Source organism: Canis aureus, chromosome 10, assembly GCF_053574225.1.
Source record: "Canis aureus isolate CA01 chromosome 10, VMU_Caureus_v.1.0, whole genome shotgun sequence".
In the NCBI taxonomy this organism is placed as follows: Eukaryota; Metazoa; Chordata; class Mammalia; order Carnivora; family Canidae; genus Canis; species Canis aureus.
This window is the reverse complement of record NC_135620.1, coordinates 19776325-19794017: the sequence shown is the minus strand read 5'-3', so window position 1 is coordinate 19794017 and position 17693 is coordinate 19776325. Positions and strand designations below refer to the sequence as shown.

The 17693-nt window shown below is 33.9% G+C and overlaps 1 protein-coding gene and 1 long non-coding RNA gene across 2 annotated transcripts in view; one reads left to right on the top strand and one right to left on the bottom strand.

Moving 5' to 3' along the window:
- Nucleotides 1–17693, bottom strand: part of ADAMTS19 (ADAM metallopeptidase with thrombospondin type 1 motif 19) — a 226741-nt gene that overhangs the window by 140586 nt on the left and 68462 nt on the right. Inside the window, exon 7 of the mRNA XM_077911535.1 lies at nt 16092–16135. Within this exon, the coding sequence (XP_077767661.1) occupies nt 16092–16135 (44 nt within the window). The remainder of the gene's footprint in view (nt 1–16091; nt 16136–17693) is intronic.
- The window catches only part of LOC144322048 (uncharacterized), a 34012-nt gene continuing 30558 nt past the window's right edge, over nt 14240–17693 (top strand). The window contains exon 1 of the long non-coding RNA XR_013387607.1: nt 14240–14455. This is a non-coding gene — a long non-coding RNA (uncharacterized LOC144322048). The remainder of the gene's footprint in view (nt 14456–17693) is intronic.

The following is a 17693-nucleotide window of genomic DNA, read 5'->3' as shown; positions in this document are numbered from 1 at the left end:
AAATTTTCAGTCTTATTTAAATATTATGAAGAATGCTGACACTTCAAAATTCTTTAGCATAAAGCCAAAAGTTTCAAAATTCCAAGGCTCTGTAGGCTTTGGCTTAATTGTCAAATTTCCATCGTCAATTGTCAAAGCCTTTTATACTCCCATCCTCTATGTTTATCATCTAGGGATCAGGCTGGGAATTCAGTGGCTCAGTAGCTTACTAGCTCATTTTGCTAAGAAATTTTATAGTCATGTTCACACATGCAAAGCTGAGGTGACCAAGAGCAGTTGATAAGCAACTGTATGAGATTACTTTCCTTGACTCTTCCCTTTCCATTAAATCCTTTGTCCCTCCCATGTTCTTATGGTTCTCATTTCAGTAATGCTGCCAGAAAGTCTGTGGCTTAGGTACCCCACTCTATAGTGCACTTTTCTGTCTGTGTCTAAGTTTGAGCAATAAAAGGGCTGGAACAGAAAGCAATGAGGTTCACCTTTCCCTCTTAAAATAAAAGCTCTATAGACCAGAGAGGAAGATTCATCTCCGATTTTTATGATTCCTCTTACTGACACTATTGCTATCCCCACTGCCACTATGAAAGGATTGCTTGGTAGATGGGGCAAGAAAGAATGCAGAGGTTTGTGTTTGTTTTTTGTTTTTTGTTTTTTGTTTTTTGGTGGGGGTGCAACTTTCCTCCACTATCTCTAAGCATTAGGAGACCTTCCTGGCCCTTGATGCAAACCAAAGGAATTTCTTAGCTCCCTCTCTCACTATACACACCCTAATGACCACTTCCAAGTCAGGGCTGTTTTGAGTCCAGATGAGAGACAGAAAAGTAAACTTACCACTGGTTTGGTGGTACTTCAAATTCTTGCCTTATTCTCCATATGCACACTACTATTTACTTTTTAAAATCCTCAAATTGTTGTTCCATTCTACCACATAAAATATATTCAGTGAAAGAGTGGAGTATGTTGACTCCAGCTTACCCTAAACTAGATACTTCCCTTCAAAAAAAACCAGTCAGAACTAGTGTCTTGTAATTTAAAGAAAATTACCTATGGAATTGTATTATTTCTACAATGCAAATGAAGCATCTCCATAATCTCAATTTTCTCTAGTCATTACCATTTTCAACCAGTTAAGAACCAGAATTGGAAAGACTATGGCACATGCAAAGCAAAAGATGTGCTGCATCATCAGATTATTTAGGTATTAAAGACACAAATCATTCTAATATCTCAAAAAGCATTTTCTTCTGTATAGGCTTACACATTTGCTGCATTTTTATCATCTAATAAGTGACAATATTCAATATAATAGAACTGACCTACTAAAAATTACATTAATATTATATAGATTACATTGATATTATTCCATACTAATAATTAAACAATACTTATAATTAATAATTAAATACTAATAATTAAAGAAAAAATGATTTATAAACTCAATTTGCTTCAATCATCTTACTAGAAGAAAAATAAATGATATAGAAAAATTCTGAGATCAAGACAGAATCTTCTGATCATGACATTTTTAAAATTTAGTGACTTCATTTAAAAAAATACTAAGGCTTTTAGATACTTCAGAGATGTGTATCAATACACTTATGCTTAAAAGCCATGATGATATAAGTGTAGAGACAAAGGATGTCTCACAGTAAAGGAAGACAAATGGGAAATGCTTTTTAGTTACCCAGCCAAGAATAACAAAAGGAAAGAAAAAAAAGGAAAAGATTTAAAAGAATGTGTAAATAGTTTCATATTATTCACCACTCTGTCTCAAGCCCCTAACACCTAATATGCTTTTAGGCACAGAGCAGGTACTCCAAAATAGTGGGAAAAAATTTGATAAGTGATAAACAACAAAGAGAAGGAGACAAAATAAGTCAAAGAAGATAATCTGAAATGAAAGAACCAAGAAAAATTGAGGAAGAAGGACAAATAAAGAAACATAGTTCCTACTATCTTCTAAGTCTGATTCCAAGACTTTCAGATATCAGAATTTAGAACACAATGAAAATTATCACCCTTTTTCTCTCTGATATATCTGACACTCCGACCATAATGCTCTGTGGCCATCTGGATTGAAGGAAAGCAATATTGAGAGAAATGGTATAAAACCAGCTTCCAACACTTGCAGCAAATGCTCTTCTGTTGATTCCCAGTAAGTTTAATTGTTGTGATTGGGGAATTAAGTGATGAAATATCTAAGTTACAGAAATAATTATTATAGCTTAATACTTCTGAATTAAGTACTTTAAATGTATAATTTACAATTCTGAAAAATATGCAAAAGTTTGAAATATGTTTATAATAATAGAATAACTTTACAGTTACTTTGCCTGGGCATCATCTTATTACACTTTTGTTCAAGCATTATTATTACTTATGCCTTCTTTAACTTTTCAAAGTGTCTTAATGTAAATTATAGGTTATGTGAAAATCTTATCAGCATATGAATGTCACTGGTCTTTTTGTTTCAAAGCTAGAGTGGTCTAATATGACTCCTTGGTTTTCCAATTTTCTTCGCCAGAAGCCCAAACTTTGTATTTTCATATATTATGGCCAGCTACCACCCAACTGACCTCCTTTGACACTCAGTTTTCCCTATCCCTTTCCTTGCAGCTCCACAGGGCAAGGGTTCAGACCCATTTCAATTTAGTATGCTTTTGTTCATCACTGATGCAACAATGGAGAAAAAAATTAAATGTAAAGAAATTGCAAAGATTGTAGGTTGTAGCAAATTCCTTGCAAAATCGTCTTAAAATCCTTTCACTGGGTGGCTCAGCTGGTTAGGTGTCTGCCTTTGGCTCCGGTCATAATCCCAGGGTCCTGGGATGGAGCCCAGGTCAGGCTCCCTGCTCCATGGGGAGCCTGCTTCTCTCTTTCTGCTGGCAACTCCCCAAGCTTGTATACACTCCCTGTCAAATAAATAAATAAAATCTTTTAAAGAAATCCTTTCACTGTTCTACTGTCTTATCAGGTATGGTAAATGGAAATCTCTTCGAATGTCTCCCTTTTTATTTTTTTTCCCTTTTTATTTCTTAACACACATTTTCTTTTGTCTTACTCTGCTTTCAGAGGGCCATGCACAATACTTTCATCTAAGATGACTTTATTTTCTTCCAGTATATAAACCCCCAAAGTATAATGTATAATTATATGCAGTCTTTAGTCTGACAGTTAATTTTTTCTAACTGCATAGCAAATTACTATAAATGTGGTGGCTTCAAATAACACCCACTTATTATTGTACAATCCTGTAGGTCAAAAATCTGTGACAGCTTAACTGAGTTTTCTGCTCAGGGTCTCACGGGTCCAGGTGTCATCCAGGCTGGACTCTTATCTCATGTCTGGAGAAATACCAGCTTCCATATTCATTTAGATTGTTGGTCAATTCAGTCCTTTGCCTCTGCTTTAAAAGGTGAATAGAGTTAGATCTCTAAATCTTAAGGTAAACAGAGGGACTGGACTTATATCTGTGAAATCCCTTCACAGCAGTACCTAGATCAGTGTTTGAGCAATCAGCAGACAGAAATCTTAGGAGTGTCATCTTTAGAATTCTGTCTACCATACCGAATATATTCTATTTGCATTTCTGAGAACATTCATATTAAACACTGAGCAATAATTTATAACAACAAATCTCATGATAAATTCTGGGTATCTCAAAGCTGGATCTAGGTTATATAAAATTATACACATTTAAGGCAATGCGTATGTCTAAAAGGTTTAATAATCTCTTTTGCAAAAGCATATGTCCCACTAGACTGAGTGAGCAAGAGCCTCCACAGTCATCATTGAATCTATCGAGGCCTTATAATGGGACTTTGAAGATGGTGAATACTCAAACAGTGTATTTGAATTCCCTTGAAGACTTAATTACATTACTAATTCGCTTAGAAAGTAAGATTCATATAGGAAAAAAAGTAACTTCATTCTTTGCTTCACCAAAGAAGTTCACATTTCAAAATCCTGAATATGAAATCAGCATGATTTTTTGGTAGAAGAAATATAGTTCTAACCAAAAGTATATTAAAAGAGAGAGATTGAGCTTAGTAATTTTTCCATATTTCCAGTCTCCAAAATTGTCTGTGCTTTAGGTGCCATAATGCAAAAGAAAGAAAATGGACAACAGCTATTTAATGAAAATTAAGCTACTTAAAAAAACTGGCTTGACCTCTTCTTCTCACCCAATAAAAATGATTACTTCTGCTGAAATGTTGTTTGGAGAATGTACTGGTGTTTGGAAAGGGAAGTGTCTGGAGATTCTCACATGTACAGTGTCAACATAAAAGGGTTATTTAAGTATGTTTTAGTCTCTGAATATGTTTCTTCTTGGCAGTTGCTTTCTAGGTGGTCTGTATGCCTGATCATTTGCAAGTACGCAAAATCAGAATTATTCAGAAATGTGCAGAATAAACCATCATTCCAATATGCCAGAAGATAGAACAAGAAAGTTTATTAATAATACAGAAGCATCTAAGTCTTACCAACAGAATGAAGGGAGGAGCAAAGAATCCCATAATGGAAAATCTGGTAGTTAAGGAAGCACAACCCCTTTCCTGAACAAGAGCTACAAAAATATTCACCACTAAAAAAATCATACTGACCAACATGTACCTTTGCCAGCTCTATTTACCAATTTGCTATACTTTAAAGTCCTTAGGAGGTTTCATCACACACATACACACACACACACGACCACTGACTTATCACTACTGATTTTTAATCATTGCCAAGTTATAGCAGAATTTCTCCAAGAGTGCTCTGCAGAATCCTGGGCTTCTACAAAATATTTTCTAAGACCTTTTCAAGAGGTCCACAAGGTCAAAACCATCCATATTTGTCCTGATGGGGCAAAAGCCATGGCAGGTACAATAGCCTAACACAAATGAGGGCAGGGGGAGCAAACTGGGCTGCCAGTCATTTTATTTTTCACTAATACTCACTCCCAATGGGCAAAACTGACAATTTTCCTTTAAAATGTCCTAGATGAAGCAGTAAAGGGTATTAATTTTACTAACTCTGCACCCCAGAGTACACACACCTTTTAATATTTCAAAACAAAAAGGAAGTATGGATAAAGTATTTCTGCTGCAGACTAAAAATACGATGTTGTCTCCAGGAACAGGTCTGTGAGGTGGTTTGAGTTACGAACTGAATTTTGCTTTCACTAGACACCATTTTTACTTGAAAGAATGTTTAACAGGCAAACATTGGTTAATCAGACTTGGGAATAGGGCTGACATTTAGCCAAAAATGAACAGAATGCAACCTGTCACTCCAAGGAAATGAATGGGTGATATGTGTAGATACGTGTAATAAATATATTACTTGCTATAATATCTGTAATCAGTAATATCTGCAACTGATGGTTTGTGTATGTTTCTATTTACTTATATAGGCCAATGACAAAAATGCAAACTTTCAAGTGAAATTAGAAATTGGAAAACTTAAAAAAATTTATTATTTTTATAAAGATTTTATTTATTTATTTGAGAAAGAAAGAGAGAATGCATGAGCAAGAGGAGGGGCAGAGGGAGAACCAGGCTCCCCACTGAGCAGGGAGCCTGTTGTGGGGCATGATCCCAGGACCCCAAGATCATAATCTGAGCTGAAGGCAGATGCCTAACTGACTGAGCCACCCAGGTGCCCCAAACTTAAAAAAAATAATCTCTATGCCTATTGTGGGGCTTAAACCCACAACCCCTGAGTTCAAGAGTTACATGCTCTACTGACACAGCCAGCCAGGTGCCCTGAATATCAGAAAACTTTTATTTGCCAATGTGAGCTTGGCAACTTTCCAACACTTAAAAACTTTTCTGAGAAGAATGAAGGGGATATTAACAAATAGGGTTTTTTTAATGTATATTGAATGGTGAAATGTGCCAACATTTAGAGGATCTGCCTAACTCAGTAAACTAAGATATTGTGATTGACCAATAAACATCACTAAAAAGCGCAGTACTCATCCATTTTCACACTATCTATCTTTGTGTGGTCATTATTTTCTTCAAACACTTCAACCAAAATAACAAATAGCAGCACCTTATATACAAAAGCACATATAAGATCCCCGCTGCCTTTGACAAGCCAGATACAAATATGTTTGCAAATATATAAAAGCCACGTATTCTCAGTATTGTTTTGAATAATGTAGTGAATTTTTATAAAATGCATGTTCTTTATGCTTACCTTTGATGAGCTTATTACTGTTCATTTTAAATGACTTAAAATATTTTTGAGAATTTCGTGGCTTTAATTTCTAATAATGGTGACTAATGACAAATATTACTGATATAAATAAAGCCTTTTGGGATCTTCACTAATTCTCAACAGTATAAAAGGATGCTAAGACCAAAAAGTTTGAAAATAACTGGTTTATAGCATATACACAACTTAAATACCTACAGAGAAGCTCTAAAATTATTTTTTAAAAACTTGTAGGAGTCATCATGATTATTAACACCAAATCTCCAAATGTCTAAAACATTCAGAGCACATGTGAATGCTGACAAAGTGAATTGTGTGACCAAATGAAGCTATGGTGTGTAGAAAATATATATATAACAATGCTTTAAAAGTTTTTCAGGACTTCAATTTCTGGCAGCAAGACCATGTTGTTTGCAACTCTATACAGATAAATGCTGAACTAAAAAATAACAAAAATCCCTTAAATTCAAAGCTGAGTATATAAAAAAGGGAAATTCCCCCACAGGCCTAAAGAAAAGAAAGGAAGATGGGGAGTTCTAAGCCAGCATTAATGTGCTAGCAGCCTCTGGGAGTTTGCCAAACTCAAATCCAAAGGTGTTCAGCATAAGTCATGACAATGAGACAAAAAGAGAGACTGCTCAAAGTAAGGCCTTGGAACTGAAATTTCTACATAAAGTTATCTCAATATAAAGTGAGAAGGAGGGGGTATCATTTTTCTTTCCTTCAATGCAATGAAAGAGTAGTTTAGAAAAACAACTGTTCCCTGGCAAAAGGAAATGGTATAAAAACTTGTCTACTTTGACCTAGACCACGTTTTTAAAAAAGGCCTCCCCTGAGAATATTCAGAGTTGCCATATCTAATTTACATTACCTGTAATAATGAATAATTTACATTATTCAAGGAATGCTAACTCACAAAATTCACTTAAATATCCCTAAGGCATATGTGAATATTTTTTTTCCCCTTTTTAGATGGAGGAAGAGAGGTGGGGAGACAGAAGATAAGAAAGATTCTTAAGTAGGCTCTAAGCTCAGCACGGCTCTAAGCTCCCACAATCCCAAGATCATGACCTGAGCTGAAATCGAGAGTCAGACGCTTAACCAACAGAGCCATCCAGATTCCACTATGAATAGAACTTTTATCTTGACAAAGGTATATCTTTTCCAGGTCATAGAGCATTCCCACAGATAAAAGAAATAAAGGAATAACTCAAATGCATAATTACATAACTGAGTGACAAGTCACCAAAAAGATTTAACAAAACAAATAGGACTAGAACCACAAAAACGTCAATAACAGAATTATTAGCTATGTCAATGTTCAAAAGTATACTTTTAATAATTTAGACCTAAAAGAAGAGAGTGAACGTATGAGGAAGGATCAAAAAAAAAAAAAAAAAGGAAGGATCAATATATTATCAAACGCCATAGCAGAGAGAGAAAAAATCCAATTGAGTGTTTAGAAATAAAAAAGCTATTGAAATAAAAAATCCTTCATAGCCAAACACATGAAATTATTAAGAAATGCACGATGAGGGGTGCCTGGGTGGCTCAGTGTCCAACTCTTGGTTTCAGCTCAGGTCAACATCTCAGGGTGCATGTTCCACGGGGAGTCTGCGTGAGATTTTCTCCCTCTGCCCCTCTGCCCCATGTATGCACTATCTCTAAAATAAATAAGTAAATCTTTAAGAAAAAAAAAGAAATGTATGAAGAAAATAGACAATTGGTATAAACCAAGACACACAGACAAAAAAGTTACCTAGAACATAGCACACAAAGACAAAGATGTAGGTATGAAAACAGAAGAGATATATGGAAATCAGAACAAGAAGCTGCAACATGATTTTATTAGGATTTTCAGAAAGAATGGAAGATTTTTGTTTGATTTTTAAAAAGTGCACCTGATAATATCAGACTTTTTTTTTTAATCACTCTCATTGGTAGAAATCTCCTTGTAATCCGAATGTATCTTTCTTGCTACTAATGGGTTTAACACCTCTTTTCTTTCTTTTCCTTTCTTTCTTTTCTTTCTTTTTCTTTTTTCTTCCTTCCTTCCATCCCTCTTTCTTTCCTCTCTTCTTCCCTCCCTTCCTCTTTCTCTGTCTCTATCTCTCTTTTTTAATTCACACTTGATATATTCTGCTCTAAAGATGGCTGTTAGAGTCTTTGGTTCTACTTGGTACATCTACTGTATGTTTCTTATTCACAGATTTATAGATATTATTTTTTATATTCTGTGTTCTAATTATTAACAGTTATGTGTGTTATGTGTGTTACAAATACTATACATCATTAATTTCAAGAATCACTATATATCACTAATTCTAAGATTCACATTGTGATTTGCCTTACAATTGATAATGTCTTACAATCAAGAATTTATTGTATCGGGTTTTTTTCCTCTTCAGTGGTACATTATATAAAAGTAAATCTTAAAATCAAGGACAATAAAGGCACCTCAAAATTCATGAAATATGGTATCTTGTACCTCAGAGAAGCCTATTTTTTTCCCCTGGTATTGGGATTTCTTTTGAGACACAGAAATTTCAAATATAAATATAGTTGAATTTATCAAGCATTTCTGTTATAATTAGAATTTTTGTGTCATTTAAAAAATTTGTCTCTACCACAAAAGATATAAAATTAATTTTCTATATTTTCTCTAATTTTTCAAAAATTTAAACCATGTGATTCATTTTAACTTGTCTCTATGTGAATAAATGTCTTAACATCATGTGTTCTGCTCTCACAGTGTTCTGCTTTGTCACTTTCCCAAAAATGTGCAATAGCCTTATCCTATGTATCACATACTATACTTGACATGTGATAGAGCAGATTCCCCTTCCATATTTTTTCTCCAATTCTTAGGTCAAAGCTGCCCCATGACATTTAGAATCAGCCTGTCAAGTTTCCTACAATACTCCTTTTAGAATTTTTATGCAAATACATTCTATCAATATGTCAATTTGAGGGAACAGCCATTCAGTTCACCTTTAGTCTTTCAGAACATGAGTACAGTTTAGATCTTCATTGAGATATGCCTTCTTGATTGAATTATAAAATAGGTCAATAATTTTCTCCATATGGTCTATGCATCTTGTTATTAGATGTATTCCAAAGAATTTTATTTTTCCATATATTTAATAGTATTTTTGAATTGAATGCCTTACTGGCAAATGCTGGTATATAAAATACAAATAGTTACTGAATATTGCTTTAATATCTAACCACCTCATTCTCCTGTTAATTTTAATAATTTAATTCCATATTCTTTGTTTTTTTTTAATGGAGATAATAATAACATTCACTTCATTTTAAGGCCTAAAATTGCCAGTACATTTTTTAATAGAAACAGTGATAACAAAATCTTCTTCTTGTTTCGGATTTTGAAAGGAATGCTTTTAAAGCTTCACTATTTTTAAAAATATATTTATGCATTTTGTGTAAATATCTTTAACTGAGTTAATACAGTTTCTACTTTGTACTCTTTTGTCAAGAGTCTTTACTATGAATGTGTTTTGAGTTGTATGAAGGACATTTTCTTTATCCATTCTGATGATCATATGGTTTTTATATTTAATTGTATTACACAGTTACATTTTAAGATTTTCTAATGTTAAACTACTGCTGTATTTCTGGAATAAATCTCAAATAAAGTACCCCTACTTGATTATTTAAGAATACCTTGTGAGATGATATCTGCTAATTTTTTTCCTGCTAATTTTGATTTAGAATTCTTTCATTTCTTTCCTGAGAAGAGTTTATTGTTTTTCTTTCTCACACTGTCCTCTTTAGGATTTCATAAAACATTTATAGGGTTTTAATTAATCTTTTTATATTCTCTGAAATAGTGTATATAATATGGTAATGGTCTATTCTTCGTACTTTTGGTAGAAATGATCTGTAAAATCATCAGTGCGTGGTATTTTCTTGGAAATATTTTAAATAATTGATTACATTTCTTTCACTGTTCATAGATAATAGAGACTGTTTTTTTAGTCTAGTCTCTCAGCTAGAAGTGGTCAATTATCGTTAATCATGTTTGTTAGCATAGCGCTAGTTTGTTGTTCTTTACATCTATTTATGTATCATGATACAAATTTAAATTTTTAATCTAATTCAAAAATCACTACCAGTTCTTAAATAAACTATAGGGTGAGGATTGTTGACCTCACAGTCTAAAGATTTGAGAGCACCATATTTCAGGATTCATTCTGTATAAGTCATGGGAGGGGGGAATGAGTTATTAGAAAGTAAACTGTTTTTCTACGACTGCTGTAACATGTTACCACAAATGTAGTGGCTTACAATACCCAAGTTAACCATCTTACAAGTCTCTACATTAGAAGCTTGACCCAGATCTCACTGGCTAACATCAAGGTATCACAAGGCTGTCCATGCACCCTTCTAGAGGCTCTAGGGGAGAGTCCATCTCCTTTTTCCAGATGCTGGGGGTTGCTGATGTTTCACTTGTGGCCCTATTCCTCCACCTTCAAAAGCAGGAATGATGAGCTGAAACCTCACATTACATCTCCCTAGGCCTTTCTTCAGTAATCATATCTTCCTCTGATTCAGCTTTTCTGCCTTCCTCTTCTGCTTTTAAAGATCCTTGCAATTACATTACCATAGCAAGACAGGCCAAGATAAGCTCCCTATTTTAAGGTCAGTTGATGAACCGCTTTAATTCCACCTATGGAATTAATTTCATGGAATTAAATGAAACCTTCATTTCCCTAAGTTATATAACCTAACATATTCCCAGGTCCCAGGGACTGGAACGTACATTTTTGGGGATCATTATGCTGTCTGCCACAGAAACTAAGGCAATTTCACTAGCAACACCAGTGAACAGTTGCCATTTGCATCCAGATTTGGACATTATTTTTCTGGAAATTTGAGGATACCACAGTGTTTACCCAACCTAAGATTCAAAAACTCTGAATTACATTGGCACAATTTTAATAGGTCTCTGGTTACAAAATTAATCTCAATTTCAGGAATGTTAAAAGGTGGACACACATATGTTTCAGAATTGATATTTTGTTGATAAAAAACATTTAATAGCATTTTTTTCTTCCAGTATCTATATACATACCCACCAATCTACCAACTATCTATGTGACAAAGACAACAGGAGACAGTGATGGAGGAAATGGTAAAACAATTTTTACTTTTTACCCTCTAAACACCTCTTCAAATACAAGCTTAATAAATACATACAAATTACCCAATGAAGCGTTTATTTATAATATCCCACAACACTGATAAAGCCTAACACATTTAAGATGCAAGTATCTTTTGCATCAGCAAATGAGGAAAATATCCTATTGCTACAAAGTTAAAATGGTGACAAATAAGTTATTTACAAGCTTATATTTGCCATTTCTTTATATTTTTTAATTAAGGCAATTTTATTCTATAACTTCATTCAAACTTATTTGCCTCACCTTTAGTCTTCTAGCTGTATTGTCCCCTATTAGACGAACATATCACATTACAGACAAAAGCTGATTCATTATCCTAAGATCTGAGGCAGAGGACAGTAGCACCACTTACTAACAGTGATGCTGGGCAAATGTGTAACCTCTTAGCAGGGAATAAAAGATGTGATAGAACCTAGTGAACCTAGAATAACAATTCTAAATGAGCCGCCTTTAGGGAAACAAAAACTGGGGCTTCATCAAGATAAAAAGCAAAGGAAACAGTCAACAAAACTAAAAGGCAACCTACAGAATGGGAGAAGATATTTGCAAATGACATATCAGATAAAGGGCTATTATCTAAGATCTATAAAGAACTTACCAAACTCAACACCCAGAACACAAACAATCCAGTCAAGAAATGGGCAGAAGACATGAACAGACATTTCTGCAAAGAAGACATACAAATGGCCAGTAGTCACATAAAAAAATGCAGCATATCACTTGTCATCAGGGAAATACAAATCAGAACCACAATGAGATACCACTTGACACCAGTCAGAATGGCTAAAATTAACAAGACAGGAAACAACAAATGTTTGCAAGGATGTGAAGAAAAGGGAACCCTCTCACACTGTTGGTGGGAATGCAAGCTGGTACAGTCACTCTGGAAAACAGTGTGGAAGTTCCTCAAGAAGTTAAAAATAGAATTACCCTATGACCCAGCAATTACACTATTTACCCCAAAGGTACAGATGTAGTGAAATGAAGGGGCACCTGTACCCCAATGTTCATAGCAGCAACATCCACAATAGTTAAACTGTGAAAGGAGCCAAGAGCCTTCTGACAGATGAATGGATGAAGAAGATACAGTACATATACATACATACATATGTGTATACACACACACACACACATATATAATGGAATATTACTCAGCCAACAGAAAGGATGATGCCTACCATTTACATTGACTAGAGGGTATTATGCTAAGTGAAATAAGTCAATGAGAAAGACAATCATACAGTTTCACTCATATACAGAATATAAGGAATAGTGAAAGGGACCATAAGGAAAAGAGGGGAAACTTAACAGAGAAAAATCAGAGAGGAAGATAAGCATGAGAGACTCTTAATTCTGGGAAACAAACTGAGGGGTGCTGAAGGGGAGGTAGGTAGGAGGATGGGTAACTGGGTGATGGCATTAAGGAGGGGATGTGATGTGATGAGCACTGGGCATTATAGACAACTGATGAATTATCGAAAACTATATCTGAAACTGATAATGTACTACAAGCTGCCAAATTGAATTTAACTTTAAAAAAAAAAAAGAGCCACCTTTGCAAATGCTAGAGTTTCACAACATTCAGTGAGGTCAATAATATAGCTTCTATGGCAAAAGTGAGAAGTCCAAACTTTCAATGTGTTAAATAAGCCCACATTTGTGTAGATGATAAACAGCTGAAGTAGGATTTAAAGCTGGGTGTCTGACTTCAAAATCCATATTCTGTTTTATTTCAGTGTTTTATTCACCTATAAAGTAATAATGATAATAAAACTAGAGAGTTTGGATTTCGAAGAATTGAATGAGATAATGTTCATTAATGTGTTGCTCAAATTAACAATGTATAGCCTAAGTCTAACCATTGTTTTTAAACACAGGCACTCCTCCTCATGTATAATTCAAGTTAATACCAAAAATTCAAAGCTTTTAACATCTCTTTCCTCTCTTACTCTATCTACTAGGAGACAAGAGGGAAATTGTCATTAAAGTCATCATTTATGCCTATATTATCCAAACTAATAAATACAAAAATCATTTTCCTTTCTCCTTCCTCTCTTGAAAAATTTTCATCATATAGTATCCAAAGTGAAATGGGCTGTCTTCACATCAGTAATAGATAGAAGAGGCAAGAAGGTAATCACTGATGTAAGAAAAGCATATGACAGGGGCGTCTGGGTGGCTCAGGTGGTTAAGCAACTGACTCTTGATTTCAGCTCCAGTCATGATCTTGGCATCATGATCAAAAGCTTCACGTTAGGCTCCACACTGGACTTGGAGCCTACTTAGGATTCTCTCTCTCCCTCTGCTCCTTCCTCTCTCTCACTCCCACCCCTGCTTGTATCTCTTTCTCTCTCTCTCTCTCTCTCTAAAAAACAAAAACATTTGACATTTGACAAAAATACAGCCCATAGTATAACATAAGGAGATTTTAAAATATGTGTCAATAAACATTTATTGATAAACCCAAATTTCTCTTGTTTTATGATACTAGAGATTGAGAGCTGTTAAGAGGACCTGCAAGCCACACACATTTGTTTAACTTTGGGAACAATTCACTGCCGGGTTTACCTGCTTTCTCTTAATAAGAGCAGAAGTTATTAATATTGCCCTATACTCTTCTTTCCTTATAAATGACTATATGAGTATCAGGGAAAATTTATATCTTATGCTGCCAGTTACAGAAACAAAAATCTTACATTGGCTTAAATAATAAAGATATTTATTTGTTCACACATTTGGAAGCCCAGAGGTTAGACTGGGCCCCTGGATGAAGAATGCATCAAGAATTGACATTGTTGCATCAACTGACATTGTTGCGACCTCAAGAATCTAAGTACTCAGAAATAAAAAGAGATCTCAGGAAGGGCACTGGACTTTCCACATCCTATGTTATAATATTTAAAGCCAGTCTCTACTAAGCTCTTAAAGGACAGATTGAATAGAAAGAGGGAGTGATTATACTGCTTTCCTGATGAACCGTATGTACTCTGATTGTCCAAACACATCAAGGTACTTCATTATTCAAATGTGCTTTAAACCAGAAAGTAAGTTTCATAAATAATATATATCATGAATATGTATGTTATTTTCAAATAGCAGATTTAGCAAGATGTGAAACATAGACATAATCAAAAGGAAATTGATTTGACTCATGTTAGCAGTTGCTTCCTTAGGCTGTGTGTCCAGGCTATAAAGAGGTGATTAGTATGCATAATTATGGGAGAGACCGCCCCAGGTGCTGATTCCTCTCAGGTATTCGAATGAGGCATGAAGGGCCTCATTATTAAAGAAGCTTCAGAAGCAATATTGTTTAAATGGAGAAAAGGTAATTGTCTTGATACAGGCTTCATTGGTAATTAAAAGCTTCTGTGGTGAGGTTGATTAAAACTGTACATTGAGATTTAATTTCTGGAGATTCAGACAAGAAGAAGAGAAAAAAAACCTGCAGGAAGCAGGAAAGTGAGGTAACATTAGGAATATCATCCCTAAATCAAATCAGCTTTTCCTTAGGCATCCAGATCTTTTTATGCTATGGCCCCTTCTGAACCAAATATTCCTTTGATTTCATCATTAACTACTTAACAGTATTATAACTATTTTCCAATTACTATCTCAGATTTTAATTATCCAAGGTTAATGAGAACTTCAGATGATGGAATTAGAATTTTTTTAAATACCTATACCCCTTTATTCTTCTTTTGCACTTTTTAGGTTGTTCATCTTACAAAGACATATGACATGTCAAAAAGGGTTAAGTTAAAATATACCCTACCTACAGAAATAGATGACACGTGATATGACAAAACCAGACTATGACTCCTAGCTATACCTTATCATTAATGCCTTATTATATATATACAGCTACATGACCTAACACTAATATATGTATATAGTAATAAAATTAATATATGGTTATATATAGATATATATGGATAAGTAAATTATATAGATGCATTTATATTAGCATATACATAGCCATTCTCTCAAAATTAAGAGCTGTTGTTTCATAAATTCTACTGGCTGTGTGGTTATGTTTTGGGAATTAAATATCCAGGACAAAATATAGAAAATGTACTATTTGATACACTGAAAATCCTCATTTGTTGGGGAAATGAGATGGAGTTTCCTTGATACAGTCTGCAAAGAACTTCAAGCATACATAACTCAAAAACAAACAAATAAACCAACCATTAGCCTAAAAAAAGTCATTCACATTGACATTAATACATTTTGCCTTGGTTTAGCAAAAATAATAGAATAGAATTTAATATTTAATTTAGAATTTAATTTTAATTAAATTAGAATTTAATTTAATAGAATTTTGCTGAACCCATGTGTACATCTTTGTGATGGTAAGAAAAAAAGAACTCATCGTATTCTTAAAGCATTGTTTTAAAATTTTTCTCCAGTATATATATATATACACTGTGAGATTGATATATATATGTGAGATTGAGATATATATATGTGTGTATATATATATATGTCTTTAGGCTGTTTCATTAATAATTAAAATATTGACAAATGATTAAACACATAGGTTGTAAATACATACCTCCAACATTCTAAAAACATTCCATTAAAACCAGCACTCTCATATCATTTCCTATACTTCAACAAATGATGTGTTAAATGTGCCCAGAACTCCACAAAAGTATAAAAATTTTTATACACACTTACCAACAGTATCACATGGTTCATCTTTGTGAACACAGAAATCTTTCCTAGAAAGGAAACAGAAAATGGATGTAAAAATAAACTTTTCCACAGTCAATAGAGATTGTGACTCATTTTTGAGTTACGTGAACTGAACCATACACTTTATCTCCAAGAAATTAATAGAACTGAAAATAAAATTGAATTCTAAGAAAATGGGAGAATTGTTAAATTTTTAATGGCAAATTTTTCCTGATATAATCCTGAAACATGCCCTATTTCATTAAGAATATTTCAAAAAATAAAATTCTATCTTGTTTTGAACTTTACAGATTTCATTTTTTATTACAAAAAATAGTATTTGGTATTGGGACATGGATTTCTGTTTGACAAATATTTTAAGATTTCTGCTTCACAGGCACTTGAAATAATTTCCAGATAGAAGATTCAAATGTAAAAAACACAGTTTAAAACAGAAAAATATTTCATATTGTAACACTGGCAAAATTTTTAAAAGATTGATTGTAATCACTTTATAAAGGGCAGGAGGAAATTAGTATTTTTACACAGGTAGTATCTAAGAATATTCTACAATTTGCTATTGAATACAGTATCTTGAAGAACATTCCTTAAGAAGTTATGAGCCTAAGAGGCAAGCTATATGAAAGCACAATGTTATCTACCTTTCACTAGCTATGTGACCATAGGCAATTTACTTAATCTTGTACCTCTTTCATCTCATCTACAAAAAAAGAGGAAGTAATAATGATACCTATCTACCATGTAGGTTTATAGTGCAGGTTAGGTGACTTAACACATATAAAACATACATACATACATGCCTTTATTTACTTATTCATTACTGAGAGAGAGAGAGAGAGAGCACGTGCATGCACACATAGGCAGGGGAAGGGCAGAAGCAGAGGGGAAGCAGATTCCCTGCTAAACAAGGAGCCCAAAATGGGGTTCAATCCCAGGATCCTGAGATCATGACCTGAGCTGAATGCAGATGCTTAACCGACTGAGCCACCTAGGCACCCCCCATATATAAAACATTTTAATGTGAGTTTAGTGGATGTGTTGGACAAGCTAACACAGGAAAAAATCTTTAAAACAATGCCAGATGCCAATAAGCTTTCAAAAGTAAGTTGATGGTTTTGTTGTCTTTTGTTGTTCTTGATACTATTTCTGTACCCTAAGTTAAACAATTTCCTGATGAGTAGATATTTAGATCCTACAGAATTTTTAGTATTACAAACAATAATTAGTCTTTGTGTATATGTGAGGGAGAAAAATAAATATTTTTTTTTAGTCCTCTCTCTGTTATAGTCATCTGAATGCCATTTCTAAATGAAAAATGAAAAAACTAAGTGCAACAGTCCTGTCAATTTCACCAATGACATCTATATTAATAATAACAATGGTTAGTGTCAATTCACATTTTGCTTAGCTCATCAGCAGCATCTGTGACTTAATATCTGTGCATCATTTTATTAATGCTCCATGCATATTTAAAATGTAAAGAAATAAACAAAAACCCAACACTTAAATACGGAGAACCACCTCTGGTAGTTGCCAGAAGGTAGGTGAGTGGGGGAAATGGGTGAAAAAAGGGAAGGGGATTAA